Source organism: Fundulus heteroclitus, unplaced genomic scaffold (assembly GCF_011125445.2).
Source record: "Fundulus heteroclitus isolate FHET01 unplaced genomic scaffold, MU-UCD_Fhet_4.1 scaffold_346, whole genome shotgun sequence".
NCBI lineage: Eukaryota > Metazoa > Chordata > Actinopteri > Cyprinodontiformes > Fundulidae > Fundulus > Fundulus heteroclitus.
The window spans coordinates 1-18611 of record NW_023396756.1 but is presented as its reverse complement, the minus strand read 5'-3'; the positions used below and the strand labels follow the sequence as shown (position 1 = coordinate 18611).

Here is an 18611-nt window from a genome sequence, read left to right as displayed (position 1 = left end):
TGTTCGGTCGTCTTAAAGCTGCGATCCAAGCGAGCCGACGACTCCATGGTTGCGCCTCCAGGCCGGAAAGCGGTGGAAAGTTAACCCATTTTCTATGTTTTTCCCATGGCGATCATGTGTTGCACTGTTACAGCCCACAATACAGCAACGGTTTACCATGGTTGAAATCAAGTTAAGGTGAAATTAATCAAATTAAAACACGGCTGAGAGAAGGAGTACAGTACGCGGTAGTCATAGGCAGTAGTCTGAGTAGCGGCGGCGGAGGCAATCAACATGGTGGCCACGCAAAGTAATACGTCATGACGCCCAAGCCCTATTGCGCACAACACCAGCACCCACTTTGATGCCGTTCTTCCGTGTCAGCGTGGAGAAGACACCAGAACCACCATAGACATATATAAAGAGTAGACCCCGCATCGATCGTCTTGCCTATAGGCGCTGACGAGATTTAGGGGCGCCATCTTGGGGCGGTCAACAACTCCGCTCAGTGTAATGTGTTAACCAGGTGCAGAATCAATTTTAGTCAACTATACTCGCTGATTATTGAACTAATTTTCTCGTTGTTTTTTCTGAAAACTTTAAAGCTATAGCCATTATAACAAATGGTAATAATATTGAGTGTGTCTCGGGCCCCCAAATACAGTCTCCACTACATTGGATCAGTCCATTTGCTGCGCATGTGCAGAGAGGTCCAGGCAGACGCAGCAAAATCATTTCAAAACAAACGGCGCGAGACGAGGAGAGAAAAAGAGGGAAGATAAAATAAAAGAAAAAAAAAGGAAGTAATCTACCACAGTGGTGCTGAAAAGAAGAGAAAGAATGAGAGAAGTAGAAAGCTGCTCTCAAAGTTACCAAAAGTGACTGCCTTCGGCTTCTCAACTGCAGCAGCAGCAGCGAGCCGCAACTGGCAGCAAACTCAGCGTTAACGCTGGCTCCTGTTGGGGAGGGTCCGTGGTCAGGAGAGGAACTAGTGAGTATTAAACCGTTGAAGGAGACGTTCCCTCCATATTAAGTATTTATTTACCTTATTGAAGATGGGTCATTTTAAAGTAAGTTTCAAATTTTGTTTGTATTTGCTACAAACGATGAGAAATCAATAATTTAGTTGTTATTTTTTCATGTTGATATTCAGGCAAACCTCAGGCCTTTGGGTGTTCTTTCTAAGATCACCCTTAGGTTTTACAGGTAGGTTTGGCAGGTATTTTAGTCCTTAATAATTTAAGTTATACATTAAAAAAACATAAGGAAGTTATTACTAACTTCTCACTCTGCATTACTGCTTTGTATTAACATTACTTTAATGTGTGTTATTGTGTACAGCTGTGGATGTAAAGGGTCCAGTTAATTATAAATAAATCAATTTACTTTTTCTGTAGTTTAAGAAATTGTCATATTTGTAGCATCACTGGTCTTTGCTGTGACATGCATCTTATTTTTGTTGTGTCATAATTCATTTTCCAGCCGATGACAATTTTTTTAAGAGTTCTGGCTTTAGAAGTCAGTCCTCAAAATAAAGACTTGTTCAGTTTATCCCAAATGTTAACATTAAATTGTCATTTTGGGGGTACAAGGTTTCCACTGAGCATGAAGATGTTGAAATATGTAACTAGCAATGTAAATATGTATAGTAGTAGATTTGAAAATGCTGTATTTTCCTCTGAGTTACTGTGGCGCAGACAAAATTGAAGTTACATGAAATCCTCAAATTTCTACTTTAGCAATTGAGTAAATATACATTTAACCACTGAGTATAAGCCTTATACTGTGTTTTCTGTGTTTGTTTTCAGAATGAGACAGAGATGGGCTGTGACAAAGACAGTTCCAAAATGATCCAGCCAGGCTTTGATAATGATGATGTTCCACCAGATTGAGAAGCTACAGCATCATCCACTCTGCTGGTAAGCAGTCAGCACAGTGGACTTCCTGAAGATGACCTAGCTCTGACCAATCATCTGTCTGACCATCCACGCTGCTCAATAGTATGAAGAGGACCGCTCCAGGTGAAGGACAGGATCAGACGGGCGCAGATTTACTTCCAACTACTATTTCATTCAAATGAAAAATGGAGAACAGATAAGCAGATCATGTGTTGTCTACTAGAAAAAGGGACAAACGAAAATGAGTGGAAAACAACACAAAAAAGTATAGGAGAGGGACAAAAGGTAGAACAAATAATGAATGTCTATTATATTAAAATTCCTGTATCTGTATAATGGGTCTGTTTTATGTGTTGTCTTCACAATTCAGAGGGCCCCATGCCTTTCTTTGCCTAGGGCCCCAAATTTCCTAAATCCGCCCCTGCTCACACACACACACACACACACTATATATAAAACTTGGATATGTAGACCTGTATCTCTCTATCTAATATTATAAAAATCACATTCTAATATTGTCAGGATGCAGCTTATTGGCTGCATGCTGAGCCTCTCTCCCTCTCTCTTGTTCCTGCGCAGCCTGATCGGTTTCACCTGGCAGGCTGCAATTAACCCGCAACTGCTTCCACCTGTTTCCACCGCTTTATAAGACTCACCTCTTTCTGTTCCCGTCGCCGGTCCATAGCGTTCACTCCCGCTCAGTCTCTGCCAGTATTCTTGTCAGCTCCGTTTTGTTACCGTCAATCTGAAGACTCCTTTCAACCTGGTTTTTGTTACAGTCAGCCCATAGACTTTCCGTCAGTTTGTTTTTCTCCAGAACACGGCGCAGACGTTCAGCTCTCCGGTGCACGGCTCAGACGTTCAGCTCTCCGGTGCACGGCTCAGACGTTCAGGTCTCCGGTGCACGGCTCAGACGTTCAGGTCTCCGGTGCACGGCTCAGACGTTCTGCCCTCCACTGCACGGCTCAGACGTTCTGCCCTCCACTGCACGGCTCAGACGTTCTGCTCTCCACTGCACGGCTCTGATGTTCAGCTCTCCACTGCACGGCTCTGATGTTCAGCTCTCCACTGCACGGCTCTGATGTTCTGCCCTCCAGTGCACGGCTCTGACATTCTGCTCTCCACTGCACGGTTCAGACGTTCTGCTCTCCAGAACACGGCTCTGATGTTCAGCTCTCCATTGCACGGCTCAGACGTTCTGCCCTCCAGTGCACGGCTCTGATGTTCGGCTCTCCAGTGCACGGCTCTGATGTTCGGCTCTCCAGTGCACGGTTCAGACGTTCTGCCCTCCAGTGCACGGCTCAGACGTTCTGCCCCCCAGTGCTCGGCTCAGACGTTCTGCTCTCCAGTGCTCGGCTCAGATGTTCTGCTCTCCAGTGCTCGGCTCAGATGTTCTGCTCTCCAGTGCTCGGCTCAGATGTTCTGCTCTCCAGCACTCGGCTCAGATGTTCTGCTCTCCAGTGTTCGGCTCCAGAGTTCCTCCCGGTCAGTCTCTCCACACTCCTCCTGCCGGCCAGCTTCTACACCCTACACCTCCGTCTGTTGAAAGACTCTGGTCTCATCATCCATCTTCCACACCATTCAATAAAACTCACTCATAAGAACTGACTCTGTGTGTGCGTGCTGTGTCCGGGTTCATCCCAGAAAAATATCATAACAAATATAAACAATATCTTTTAATCGTACTTGTGAAAAGTTATCCCTCGATCCTTGACGTCAATAGTCCGTCGATTTAAACAAAAATACGCCGCACAGTGCTGAGGTATCATCAGTGTGTTCAGCTTGAATCAGCAGGTTAGGGTAGCAGGTTGACCGCCCCAAGATGGCGGCCGTAATTCCTGCGCCGCGACAGTCAATGCGGGGTCTACTCTCATACTATGTCTATGAGAACCACCACCCACCACCATGGCGTTCAAAACGCGGAACTGCCGCCGGGCAACACCCGACGGTCACCAAACCCCAACAAAAAAAACTAAAGCACAAAAAACACCTATATACACAATATTTACATACACCCTGTGAAAGATAGAAAAAAGTTGGAAAAAAACACTCAAAAAGATTCAACTCACGCTCTCTCCCTTCTCCTTCACTCACACTCCTCCTACACAGAAGAAGAAGAGATGGTTTTATAAAATTCAGAAGACAGTAAGAGAAGAAATGGAAGACGAAATAGAAAGGAGGAGAGGGTAATAACAAGGTTAAGATTTGGGCTTACAGGACGTAATTATACAATTTTTAAAATTCAAAAACATAATACTGGTAAATGTGATTATTGTGGAAAGTATGAAACAATAGAACATGTTATATATTAGAATGTAATAAATATGAAAGAGAGAGAAGATTTATGAGGAAAGAGTTTCAATGTGTTAAGGAAAAGATAAATTTATTAGATATTTCGAGGAAGCATTTGGGGAGTAAACATATACAAATAGTTATTCTATATTTAAAGAGAACTAAATTATTTCATAGAATTTAATTATAGAAGGTGTGAAATAAATGAGTAGAATACTAAGATAGATAGATAGATAATCCATCAAGAACCACACTCCATACCAGTTAGTGGCGGCAATGCTGCTAAACGTTTGTTGCCAACCGCCATTAAACCCCAGAAGAAGAAGAAGAAGAAGAAGAAGAAGTCGTCGTGTAGCATTATCTACCTGATATCTGATGTATCTGTTTTCTGTTTTTAAACGGATTGACAGTTGTCAGACTGTATTAGTTGACCAAGCTGTTTTCTGTATATGGTGAAGTGAATAGTGCTGCCATCGTACCGTGTTCAGACAAACCAACTAACCACAGGACGTGTTTCAACTGATCCAAAATGTACACTCTGCTGTCTGGATTATACAAGTACATGTTTCAGAAGGACGAATACTGCGTGTTGATCCTGGGTCTGGATAACGCAGGAAAGACGGTATGTCCTCTCCCATCAGTTTGCTTTTCTTGTTCGTCTTACTTTGAAATTGGCGTTAGTGTATCCGGTTGATTATCTCTGCATTTAGGACGAAAATACATACATGCATACATAAATGTGCGAATCAGTTGTTTTAAATGTTCTAAAATGCTGATCGGATCTTTCCAACACAAACCCCAGCCCGATGTCTGTGTTCTCCGCAGGTCTTGTTAAAGGTCGGTCTTTACAAGACGAATATTAAAGTCAGGATGATCAAAATTGTTTCCATTTACTGAATGCCAGAAAAATGTCAAATGCAATGATTGAGGGATTTAAAAAAAAAAAAAACTTTATTCAAATTCAGAAGTTGACATACATTATTTGGTGAATTTATCTTCTTTAACTAGGGTCAAATATTTTTCATGTTGCTGGTTTCCCCATGAGGCAAGGCGTATGTACCCACAGAGACACCTCCAGTTAACACAGATGGTATAAATGAACTTTTCAGAAGCTTTCAAAGCAGTGACAGCATTGGTCTTACACAACCTGTTGAAAAACAAAGTCATTTCAGTGTAAACTCCTTAATTTCACAAACCTAATACAAAGCCTCCCTTTATCTTTGTTCGGGCGTTTAGAAAATAGAACTAATGTTGCAAATTCTAAGTGACCTAGAACAGCAAGTTTATTCTGATTCAGGGTCAGATGGTGAGGAAGAAGTATTGATGGTTATTGACTTTTTTTATTGATGGCAATAAATAAATATATACAATATTTCATTTAGGTTTAGAATTTACTTGTGGTGGTGGGCATTACGAAGTGGCTTTGAACTGCACAGTGTAGCATGGTACTTGATGAGCATGTTCAGAATAAACTAGTCAAAGGATTATGAACTCTTATTTATTACAGAACTCCTTAATATCAATGTAACTTAGAAATAATGTAGTTATTTACTTATTAAACAAATAATTCTCAGCATGAACAACTTTTTCAAATGAAATGTTCAGAATTTCAGTTGTAAAACTATTTTCAAAGATGACAGTTTTTTTTCTATAACTATTGCAGAAAATCTTCAATATCAATAAATAACTTAGAAGTAAATGTAGCTATACACATATTAAACAAATGATGAATGAACAACCAAAAAAAATATACTGAGATTGTCTTCAAATTTCTAATTGTAAACCTATTTACAAAAGTTGACAGTTTCTGTCTGAGCAATGAATCTTTCTTTGCTTTGAAAAAAAAAAGGCTCTAAGGCCTGCCTAGAAAGGCTTCAGGGGCACGTCCATTTATACTAATTCTCAAACATGCAGAAGGTGCATAACCATTTTAGAATATAGCATAAGAGAAAATAAACAATTTCCCCATTGTGCTCTCTTACATTATGGCTTAAAATCACTTACCCTGACGAGAAGTCTTGTTCACAATTTACTCTTAAAGGGGAAGTCCGGTCAACAAGGAAAAAATCAGGGGACCATTAGCTATAACTAAAACTAATATGTTTGTGGTTATTTAATGAGCTTATCTTTTATCAATAAGAAAATAAAAATATAAATTGGCATCTGGATCACTGCGTATGGGGGCGGCCATTACTGCCCATTTTTGGGCAGTAAGGGCCGTCTGACATCACATCCTGTGACGTGGAAAAGCAGAAGCGGCGACAGCATTTCTTCCCGCTTTCAATGCAAAGTCAATAGGAGCTGTTCTACACAGCTGCGATCATCAACAATTTTATCGGATTTCCAGAGGACTTCACCACTGACTTTCGCAAGAGCTATTGTTACAGCAACAATGCCCACGTGTGTGGCCATTGGATGTTCCAACACAACTGTTAAAAGTGGAAAAAAACATTGCTTATTTCAACTTTCCGATTCATGAGCCACCGGGCTCGTCGCTGGATTGCCAACTTGAAGAGAGCGGATTTGCCATCTAACTTCTGGCCAGAGAGAAAACACGTCATATGCAGCGACCATTTCAAAGAAGAATATTTTGAACGTGACATGAGAGCGAGGATTTTCGGTAAGTTATTTTTTAATTTAGAATTTGCGGGGATGGTTACCGACCAGAGGGGCGGAGGAATACCACATGTGATGTGGTATCCCTCTGCCCCAGCATGTGCTGGAACGCTTTTATATTTTAATATTTATACAATAATGACCACCTGCCCTATTTACTAGGGGGCAAATATAACTCAAGTCACTTCAGGGCGATCTCTCCTCCACTGCAGCGCCGGTAAAGCCGTGCTGCGGCGGAGCGCGCACACACACACGTGCGTATATATATATCTTGGGGGGCCCGACTGAGTTTGCACTGGAAATAGGTACGGCTGGATTCCGTCAAAAGTCCGGTTTCTGTCAAGAAAGTCTTCTAAAAAAAATCCATATCGCTATCAGATGATGATAGCTCCACGGAACTCCCATCACTGTCACTAAGTACTTCATCACTCTCTGCTTCGTACAGAGCACCAGTCGTCGCCATCTTGGAAAATAGTGCGTCGTTGCTCAACAGCGGGTCCGCTGAGTGACGTCACAAAATAGGAGGTGACAGTACTTTTCTTGACCAAGATGGATTCCTCCACATAAAGGCAGAGGCGAGGTGGACAGACTGGTGACTGGAGGTCTGGGTGGTGGTAATTTGCCGAGGAGCTGGGCAAGCGCTGCTTTGATGTTCCATTCTAGCTCCTCAAACAGCCCAGACACTCCGAGGAGCGACAGAAGCCCCATCTGGTTTTCCAAGCAGCCCCGCACGCCTTTAACCTCCTCTATCCGTTTCCTGGGTGGGCTGAGCGTTGGGAAGGCCCTCAAACTTTCTTGGAGCTGATTCCAAAAACGCTCCGCCGCGTCTCGTAGGGCGAGCTCACCATGTGAACTCTGTGTGGGCGTCGGGTTCAACTTTGACTGGGTCATGCTGTCAGGATTTGTTCTGATGAACCCGAACACCACCACACACAGAGCTGCGTTTAAGGAGCTTTATCGAAGGCTTTGAGTAATGGAGATGGTGACCAAAGACTGTACCGGACTGGAGCAGACGAGTGGAGGTGGAGATGGCTGAGGGTGGAGACACGGCGGAGCTGGAGCAGGTAGTCGGCTGAGCAAGGCATCCGAGGTAGGGATCTCAGGCAAGAAGGCGCAGAAAGCACAGGCAAGTTGACGTGTGAGACTCAGGCAGGGAACAAGGTAAGAATGCAGATGACCCAGTGGCGAAGAGCAGACTGAAGTGAGCTTATTTAGGAAGGCTTGCAGGTGGAAACAGTTCAGGATGATTAGAGCCTGACAGGTGTGGATGATTAAGTAGAGTGGAGTCAGAGCTGGGCTGTTGGAAGGAAGGTGCCGGAACTGTCCAGGGTATAGAACTGAACCCTGATATATATATATATATATATATATATATATATATATATATATATATATATATATATATATATATATATATATATATATATATATCGCCTTATCAATTGGTTGTCCCACATGCCAGTCATTTTGACGTGCTTACGTAACGCCAGTGTCCGTGCTGATTACTTCTAGTTTCTGCTTGCTGGCTGACATAAATCAGATTAAATTGGGAAATACCTCCTCTGTAATGTGCAGAAGGTTAATGTGTTTTCTGGAACACCTTAAACAGCATTGCAAGGTGGGGCAAAACATGAGCTTGTAGATAAAGTGCAGCAACATATCTGTAGGTTGCACAGAATGTGAACAGTCCTCTGCCCACTGGACACTTTCTAATGTTTTCAATTTAATTTATATAGCGCCCATTCACAACAAAGGTTATCTTATACCACCTTACAAATAGAGCAGTCTAAACCTGCCCTTTATTCTATTATTAATAGTTGGACCCAACAGATCCCATCAAGAGCAAGTACTTGACAATAGAGGCAAGGAAAAACATTCTTTTAAAGGTGCATAACCACGTTATTTGACTTTTTTATTTATTTATATGTTAGTAGCTCACTCTGGTTGTATACAAAGATTTTATGAAAGATTATCACGTCATGCTGGTGTATTAGTTATTATTTTGCTGTTTCACGCTTTGTTTTTGCTCAATTTGTTTGTAAAAAAAGCCTTACATGTTTCTTTTTAATAACAGAGGAAGTACATCCCTAAGCATTCGGAGCAGGGAATAAAACAAGAAAGTGGCTAATGGTTATTAGCATCTCCCAGCGAAAATATAAATAAATAAGTAAAAATTAAAAGTAAGACTCCAACAGGAAAAAAAAGTGTTTGGGTCCAAATTATTTCATCATAGTCATAAGCTACCACAATAAGAGGGCAATGATGAAAGCTGTCACCGATTTGTGACTGGTGTAATCCGTGAACAGCTGATGAAGGTGCACCTGTTCACAGCCCTCGATGCTTCATTTGGCGATGTGTTTTCTGTGATTAAACAAACTTTTCTGTGATTAAACCCAAAATGTATCCATTTTTTTCTTTATCTGTGGGGCAGTGGCGTTCAGAACTTGTTACCATGTCATAACAGTTCTGTTAGATGCAGGTTGTAGAAGTTGTCAGATATTCTTTCTAAATATCTGATACTGCCACATATTGATCGCAGGTTATCTTTGGTCACAAGATGCTAAAAAACCCATCCTAGAATCAGTGTCACTGTGCAACAGCCAAAGATTTCGCCACGATTTTCCCACAGTCTTGTCTTTCGTTTGTGATGGCCGAAAATTGCAGTGTGTGCAGGGCATAAGAAGGCAGAAACAAGACATGAGTGTCTGCTCCTGTTTGTTCAAAAAAGTGTTGTGCTCAACTAGTGCTCTCATATTCGACAGCATGTCTGCGTGCTGAGCCCTCTCATAAAACAACGGTAACTAAGACTGGAAAAGAGAAGCCCGTATGACACCAAACCGTACTAGCAATGTTGTTTATTTAGCAGATATGGGGTTTAGCTATAAATTCTGCGATTACAGCCACGTTTTTCGCTTAGCAGAAATCATAAGGCCCTAGCAACTAGCTACTTTATCAACAGCTTATATTTTAAACAGTCAGCCGAACAGTATGGGGGAAAACAGTTTACTTACCTGCTATGAAATAGTAGCTTTTCACTCTTAGTTGTAGGTGCATAAAGTAGTTTAAATTACTGAAGATCCCAGAGCTGATGCTACGAGATGCACGTCTGTTTAACGAGGTGGTAGGGCTAGAGGACGGATGGTATATGTGCGCTGTATAAAAAGCCCAGATATATTTTCGGAACCTCTCAACCTTGCGCACTAGCTCAGGCTCCTTCCCCACCAGAGAGGTGACATTCCACGTCCCAAGAGCCAGCTTCTGCAGCCGACGTGCCCCACTTCCAGGCCTGGCTCTGGGTTGGGGCCCTGGCGACCCGCGTCCGGGCGAGGGAACATGATATCCATTTATGGTACTCATCATAAGGGGCTTTTGGGCTGCTCTTTGTCTGGTCCCTAACCTAGGACCTGTCTGCCTTGGGTGACCCTACTAGGGGCATAAAACCCCTGACAGCATAGCTCCTAGGGTCATTGGGACACTCAAACCCCTCCACCACGGTAAGGTGGCAGCCCAGGGAGGGGATGTTGAGTGAATAATGTCTGTTATAATCCATATAACTAGGGCTGGACGATAATTCAATAACAATATATATCGATCGATAGACGTGTGGCGTGATAGAAAAAAAAGAGTTGATAAAAATTCGATAGACAGTTTTCCTTCCTTTAAGCCTATCATATTAGTTGATGCTACAGTCACTTCCTCCTGTCAACCAATTGTAATCGCAGACCCAGGCACGCCGTCACAAAGCGCTGCCCTCTCAAACCACAACACAGAGCACGTGAATATGTCGCAGCAAGGAGTGGCACAGGAAAGGGTCCCAAAACTGGGTTTTACTAGTTCGCCAGTCTGACAGAAATAAACCACAGTGATTTGTAAAACTTGCAAGGAACCGGTAAAAACAAAGTCTGGTAACGCAACCAACTTGTTTCATCACGTAAGCCGCTCAACCGCTCACACCCCCATCCGCGTCTTCTTAGGAATCTTCTGGAAGTTCTTCCAAAACAAAGCAGGTATAGCAGCTAAACTAGGCTCCCTTCTTTGTGATAAAATTAAAAAGCGTCCAAGCGGCATAAGGACATCACGCATGCAGTAACGTGCTTCATAGTGATGGAAATGCTGCAGTTGTCTGCAGTTGAAAAACCTGGCTTCAAACAATTACTCGCCACTCTTGATCCGCAATATAAAGTTCCAGGACGCAAGTGTTTCTCTAACAGCGCTCCCTAAATCGTACAACTAGTGCAGAAAATCAGTGCAAAATGAGCTGCAATCAATCCCACGCCACAACCTCGGACCTCAGCCCTGCGTCAGCCTCTCAATTATGAAACCTGAGAAGTAACTAGTGTACTATTCCCACCTAAATAGGCTATTTTATTTATTTATTTGGTATATTTATTTTGGTCATTTTAATGGTCACTTTAGTTTATTCTTTGTCAGTATTTAATAACATAACTCAGGTCTCTTAAGTTATTTTTCTTTAAAAAAATTCTGTTATGGTTAAAAATGTTGGTTAAATAAAGATTTAATTGGAATTCTGTGTTTGTGTTCTTTATTAAAATTAAATGATTTAGCAATATCATAAAATGTCCAGGCAGAGCTGCACATAAAATATGGTTTTAAATATTTTCAATAATTATCGATATCGATCAATATGCATTTATTTTTTTTATCGATAATCTTTTTTTTCTATATCGTCCAGCCCTACATATAATTAATTGTTGCTTTCTCTCTGCCTGCAGACCTTTCTGGAACAGACAAAGACGAAGTTTAGTAAAAACTACAAGGGAATGAATCTTTCCAAAGTCACAACAACGGTTGGTTTAAACAGTAAGTTGCTGTTGAAATGACGCTTTACTGTCTGTGAGAATAGGTGGTCTTACTTTAAACTGCAGCTTCATGTGCTTTGATCACAATCACAGTTTTGTTTCTGCTTGTTAAATTTGGAGTCACTCTTTGTGCTTTCAGCGGAGTGTGTCTGTCTCAGTGCTATGGAGATGAGATTTTTACGTCAAAGGATGGAGAGGTTTTAGAGGGCATAGAGGGCATTTACGCTTAACCACAGATGTTCTAAAGGGGCGACCCCAAAATAGCCATGTTTCTGCAGAGATTGTTCCCTCCACACACACTACACATCTGTACACTCATATGCAGAGTAAATACAATAAACAAAAGGAAAGTAAAAGAACACTAAATGCGTTGATGTTCACTTTAAAATCACTGTCAGGTTTTGATTCACTCAGCAGTGAATTAAGATATTAGATATTGTAATGCCAGTTCAGACATGACGGACTGCGTTTCCCATGATGCAATGTGGTCAGAATGGCCACCAACTCCCATCATGCAACGCGGCCCAAAATGGCCGCCGCCCTGGCAACCGATAACGTTGCTAGGCAAAGTTGATAAAACTCGTTTACACACGACAATCTCCATTCTTCCCTGGCACACCGCCAACCTGAGAAGACACACAGCTGTTTCACTTCGTTGGGGTAATCCCACGCCACGTGCTCGATAACTTCGCTGGACCGAAGGTTGTTGAAGCAAACTTATCCCTGCATTAGCAGGAGGTCAACTTTAAAAGTACTCTTTAATTCCCTCTGATCAAAAGACTGAGAGCCGCCTTATCTCCCAGTGATCTAAAAAGGACCCCACTTTGTCTGGCCAACAAAGCGACTGTAAGCCCAGAGGAAGAGACAAGACTCGTTCAGGACGCCGCGTTACTCGGAGCGCTCACGGACCCAGCCGGGACAGTCCTGATTCACAAGTAACGCGGTTCTCCCCTTTTTATTTCTTTTTCACCCACAGCGTGTTTCAGATGTGCCTGGGCAGGTGTAGGAACTTAGGTTAATGTTTTACTCCAAGACGGAGTTGGGTTTATTTTGCTGGATATTTTCTTTGTATGTGCATGCGTTTGTGAAAGCGACTTTGCCTGTGTTTGATTTTGTGGTTCGTAAAGACCCCGCTGCGGGTCCTGCTGTAACTCTTTTTCCGAATTCTTCCATCTTTTTTTCTCTCTCTCTTTGTTTCCATCTTTGCTTTCCGCTTATCAGCAGTTCAATCTCTTTGTTAGAGATCAGTTCGCGGTTTGTTTAAACTGTTCAGTCAGCCGTTCCCCTCTGGCCGAGGCACCGCCCCGCTTTAGTGTAAGCGCTGACTGCATCATCAGCACCTCCCCTCACGCATCACGCAAGCTTGTCAATCATACGTCATCATAGTCGCCACCTTGGGAGGGTGTCGGGTGACTGAACTGTAGGTAGCTTAGCTGAACTAGTTTGTAAGACATCAAAGCATCCAGTGGGACTCTCAAAGCCGTCCTGTCTGTCAATGCTGCTACGTCAGATGCCGATGTTTTGAAGGTGGTGTTAAACAACCTTGAGCTGGACTTAGATTTGCTAACCGCTCATTTTAATCCATTGTTTATTTTTGTTTTGTTCTTTTATTTCCACATATATATATTTTGCTTGTTTAATTTTAGTAGTGAGTAAGATTTCCAAGGTTGTTCAATCAGAGAATTACTGTAACAGGGAATTGCTTTTGGTTCAATAAAAACAACAACTGCGGAATAGAAATTGTTTTGTGTTCAATCCAATTCACAGTTGCATGGTTATTCAGAATTCAGAGCTACCTCCTTTTGGAAGTTAACATATGATATTAATACAGAGACACTATCATTGGATGGGTGATAAGGAATAAGGATTTAAACTCTAATTGCAGTTATATTGGGGTTCGCACAGTCTGCCGGAAAAACCTCGTCGGTTAAAATCCGACCAGATCATTTATTCCAGCATAAATGAGTTCATAACAGCTGGTTAATTAATGCATTAGTAGTATAAATCATTACAAGCTTCTAGCTAACATCACCACCATTTGAACTATATTTTGCTATAGCGGAATTTTGAGTTGAATGACTTATTACTTATATTATAATACCAAATTATAACTAGAACTGCAAGCAGTTATTAACGGGTTCCAAGCCCACGCACCGCCCCCTTTGAGCATGTTCCTGGACTTCAGCATTCCATCCCATAGCATCTGGTGGAAAAACTGGAACATCTGGGCTTCAGCACACCCCTTCACCACTTCCTCACCTCCTGAGCACTGTCGGTCCGGGTCTGACAGACCACCTCTGATGTCATCACCCTCAGCACGGGCTCCCCTCAGGGCTGCATCCGGAGCCCCTTGCTGTTTACTCTGATGACACACGACTGCACCCCCAGGTTCACCCCCAATCACATCATGAAGTTCGCAGATGACATAAACTCATCAACAGCTCAGCTGTGGAGGTGTTTAGCAGCACCAAGTTCCTTTCCTGGGTGTGCACATCACGGTCAATCTCACCTGGTCTGTGAACACCACGTCACTGGTGAATAGGGCACAGAAGCGCTTGTACCTCCTGCAGAGGATGAGGAGAGCCCACCTGTCCCCGCACATTCCCACAACCTTCTACAGAAGTACCATAGAGAGCATTCTGACCAGCTGTCTCTCTGTGTGGTGTGGAGGCGGCAGCACCTCCGACTGGTGGAAAATGAGGAGAGTGGTGGGGACAGCAGAAGGGATCATAGGGGCTCCTCTTTCCTCCATTAAGGACATTTCATCCCAGCGCTGCATGTCCCCAGCCCATAGCATCAACAGAGACCCTCAAACCCCCACCATGAACTGTTCCCCATATATATATATATATATATATATATAATGAATGTTCTTCATTTACAGTGACCCTTTAAACCATTAATGCTATTACTCCTTTTCATGACAACTCATAATATATGAATTACATGTTTCTAAGTTCAACCAAGATATTCTCTTCTTATCCTTGTAGCTTGTAGTGTTAAATAAGACTAAAATCGTTTCATTTGAATCAAGGTATGCAGATGTTGATAGATATATCTATCTATCAGTGACGTGCGGTAGGGTTCATAGCTGGTGAAGCACTGACATCATCAGTCAGATTTACAAATATATACACTCTACAAAGTAGACTCATTGCAAAGTGCTGAAGGAGACTGGTTGAGCCAATCAATTAACCAAGAGACATGGAAAAAAATATTGATTATTTGTTAAAAAAATAAATAAAACTAAATTATTTGTCATTTGATTGGTAGCAGTTTATGAGTTATGATGGATTTCTAACTAACCTACATTACGCACATTTCATTACAAAAACAAAACATGAATAATTATCGCTGTCTTACCTCTACTTAGAAATGAAGTGCAGCTGCGCTCTTTCTGAACAAAAATATCGGTCACTTTCCGGTAAAAAGTTCTTTTTATCTTGTTCAGTTTTAAAAGTTTTCTCAGTCTCAGTGGAGCTCATGCCAGGGAGGAAGCCTTCCTTCATCAGTCCTGTTCCAGCTGTATGTTTAGAGTCTTTTTAGTGCTTTACTTGTTTAGCAAAACTCGCTAATAACACATCCATAACTTGCTTTGACTCTACTATTTGGGGATCAGAGCGGTGCCCCTTGAGCGCCCCTGCCTAGAGGCCAAGGAACTGCGGCCTCACCTACAACCAGCTCTTTGGCTTTTATGATCGCCCATCAGCACACGAAAAACAATAGTTTAATGACCAAAACACAATTCGTAATCCACATATATTAAATTATGGAAAATCAGTTCATCAATGTTTGAACAATTGAATTTATGATCTAGAGACAGGAAGATGCATTCACGGAATGGAAGTCAGCGCAGTTAACATGGGATTGCGCAATCCCAGGGGCGGCCAAGATCGCTGGCTTGGTGGCGCTTCACTATCAAGCACCACAAGGATATTTACGTTAAAAATAGCCAAAAGTCTTCGATTTTAAGAGAATATGATAAAAAAAATAAGGAAAATTAGATTAAAAAACCAATTATTATTACAAATGACTGCGTGAATCACATATATATATTGTTATCATTATTCTATATTTCTATCTTTCCATGATTGCCTCCCCTGAATGCATGTCACTGCTATCTAAACTATAAACCCATAACCTTACACAACATTCGCAATTTGCTCATTTTGCATCATTGCATCTCCAACTAGCATTACAAATGCTGTCGAACTCTGTTCTAAATGATTCTCGCACAAATGCCCCTTTGCACACTCAATTCAGTACATACAATGGTTTTAAAAATACTTACCTGTACACTGTGACTTTCTCATGCATTGTTTACACTTCAATGTTTACTTTTAAATCCACTGCTGCACCTTATATTGTAATTTAAATTGACTGTAATTACCAAGCTGTATTCTTGCACAAATTGCCCTCTGCACAATCAATTCTGCATATACAAATGTTTTTTAAAAATACACACCTGTACACTGTGACTTCTCCTGATTTGTTTGCATTTCAATTGTTTACTTCAAATCACTGCTGCACCTTATACTGTAATTTATTTTACTGCAATTTACAAGCTGTATGCAACAGAATTTTGTTCTGTACGCACTCTGTGCATACAAACTGACAAATAAAGTTTTCTAATTCTCTCTAAGTCTATCTATCTATCTATCCATATTATATTATAGCGTTACTTTTCGAATAAGTCTGATCCATATCTGAACTATGGATCTTTGCAAATGTTCTTGCCATTACTTCTACTTTTTATTCATTTGTTAATGCTGTTCCTTCTTCATGTTTTAGAACTGGATATGTTCTCTCTGATCTATTTCCCTTCATTTTCTTAATCATTCCTCATACCTCAGCTATAGAAGTTGTTCTGCCTATTGAATCACAAAAATCTCTCCATTTTGTCTTCTTTGCCTTCTAAATAACTTTCCTTGCTTCTGCTTGATCTTTTTATATTCAATTACATTTTTAAATTATGTGTTCTTTTCAAAACTCTAAAAGCTATCCTCCCATTTCAAGTCTCTGCTCCGCTTAGAGAAAAAAAAAAGGATGTCACTTCACTTCCGGTGATGTGCCCAAATATGGGCATAATGGCCGCCCTGTTCACAGTTCTGGATGGCAGAGCTCTCGATGATGAGAGCTGTAAACTGATCACAAACTTCATAAATTTGTTAAAATTCAACGGTTTGCTCTAAAATTCTGAAAATATTCATGAATGTCCAAGAGTGTTTTATCTAACCACACGATTTTTTTGATGGTCATTAAAAAAATGGATTTAGAGAAAAAAAATATTAAACTTTATAATCTTGTATCATTAATTTTTAAAATCTTGTAAATTGGTCAAAATCGCCTGGATTTTTACCAAACTGAAAGACATGGTTATTCTGGCTGTGCTTTACAGATAGAGGCCATTTTTATTGGGATTGACCAATATTTGTGGAAAATACATTGATTTCTCCATTTTACAAACTTTGAAAAAAACAGAGTGTGGCACTTTCAAACACTGGAATACATGCAGTGAGAGAATTGTTGCACCTTATTCAAGGAATACATCCTGAAAATCTGAGCTTGTTACACCACACAAGTGATTTTAGGTGAATTTTTGAAGTTTTCAAGTTTTTTTCCACACTTTTGGAAATAGGCCCCGCCCACTTGTTTCAATAAATACCATATTTAATACTTTGTAAGGGCAATGTCTGGAAGGGAATGAAAAAGGTTTTGTAAAAATCCGATCAGCCATTCTTGCGTAGTAGATTTCTTGACATCACAGCGCCCCCTAGAGATGGACGATCCTCAAATGTGGGTCACATGTGCAAAATCTTATTTGGACAATGGGTTATGAAGGACATGTCAAAATCTGTTATGGTTTACAATAATCAGCAATTACATTTAGAGCTAGCTAGCTAACATCACTTATTTTAGCGTTACTTTTCGAAAAAGTCAAAATTCAAAAATCCGCCGCGATAACTTTTTTTATTTGTCCATGACACGCTTATATATAAAGTTTTGCGCGGATTGCACAAAAAATGTAGGAGGAGATTAACAAGAAAGGTCCAACCTTTGTAGCCATGTAGCGTGAAAACCAGCTGGGAAACGAAGGGTGTGCCAATTCACTTTATTTTGCAGAATCATCCAATAAACAAATTGATGTGAAGTTTTTGAGTGTAGGACCAGTAGTTTGGTGGTTATAGGCCAAAGTACAGTTAACTTTAAGCAGTGACAGGTGGGAATCCTCTGATAAAGAGGGACTGTCTGTAGTATTACACTAATGTGATCTGAAAAAAGACCCCACATATTTTCATCAAAATCTGTTAAAACTGCAGAATCATTGTGTGTTATTTCTCCTTACCTGTTGTGCAGATTATGTGATTACTCTAAATGCTGAAATAGTTCTGTTGTCCTGGAACATTGCTAATGGATCTTTTACTTTTCTTTACAGTCGGCACAATTGATGTTGGCAAGGCTCGCCTAATGTTCTGGGATCTGGGAGGCCAGGAGGAACTACAGTCTCTGTGGGACAAAGTACGTTACAAAAGAAGCACCGACTGTAGGAACTGTTCGTTAATATAACAATGACACAATCAGAGCCTGCTCTCAAAGGTCTGGGCCTGCAAAGATGTTAAACAACTTGAACTAAAATAAAATGCTGTTGCATATCTAACTACTGAGGATGAATATTTCAAGTTATTTAAATTGTTTAAAAACCCTTTCCCCCAAAACAATTGAAAGACAAGAACATAAAGAACCCAGAACACCTTGTTTTAATTTTGTCCTTTGCTCTGCATTTCAGTCTCAAAAAACTTTAAATGATTTTGTTGCTGGAAAAACCAAACTGTTCTAACTTGAAGCTGAGCAATAAAAACACAAGAGTTCACTACAGATAGGAACACGGCCCCGTGCTCATGTCTTCTACTCCCACAGAGCTGCCTAACTCTTCAGATACTTTCTCATTCACAAAGAATCCTGTTCGACTGTGTAAACTCTGTGTGCAGCTCGGGTTGAGGAAGGA

The 18611-nt window shown here is 41.1% G+C and overlaps 1 protein-coding gene and 1 long non-coding RNA gene across 2 annotated transcripts; both read left to right on the top strand.

Moving 5' to 3' along the window:
• Window positions 1-754: 754 nt before the first annotated feature.
• Window positions 755-2288, top strand: LOC118559744. Its single transcript, XR_004928967.1, has 3 exons — window positions 755-970; window positions 1788-1898; window positions 1981-2288. It is a non-coding gene; the product is annotated as an uncharacterized LOC118559744 (long non-coding RNA).
• A 2189-nt stretch (window positions 2289-4477) lies between these two features.
• LOC118559745 (ADP-ribosylation factor-related protein 1-like) lies at window positions 4478-18203 on the top strand. The gene is made up of 3 exons (XM_036130352.1): window positions 4478-4791; window positions 11519-11606; window positions 18042-18203. The coding sequence occupies exons 1-3, from the start codon at window positions 4699-4701 to the stop codon at window positions 18170-18172; spliced, it is 312 nt and encodes a 103-aa protein (XP_035986245.1). The 5' UTR covers window positions 4478-4698; the 3' UTR covers window positions 18173-18203.
• The last annotated feature ends 408 nt before the right edge of the window (window positions 18204-18611 follow it).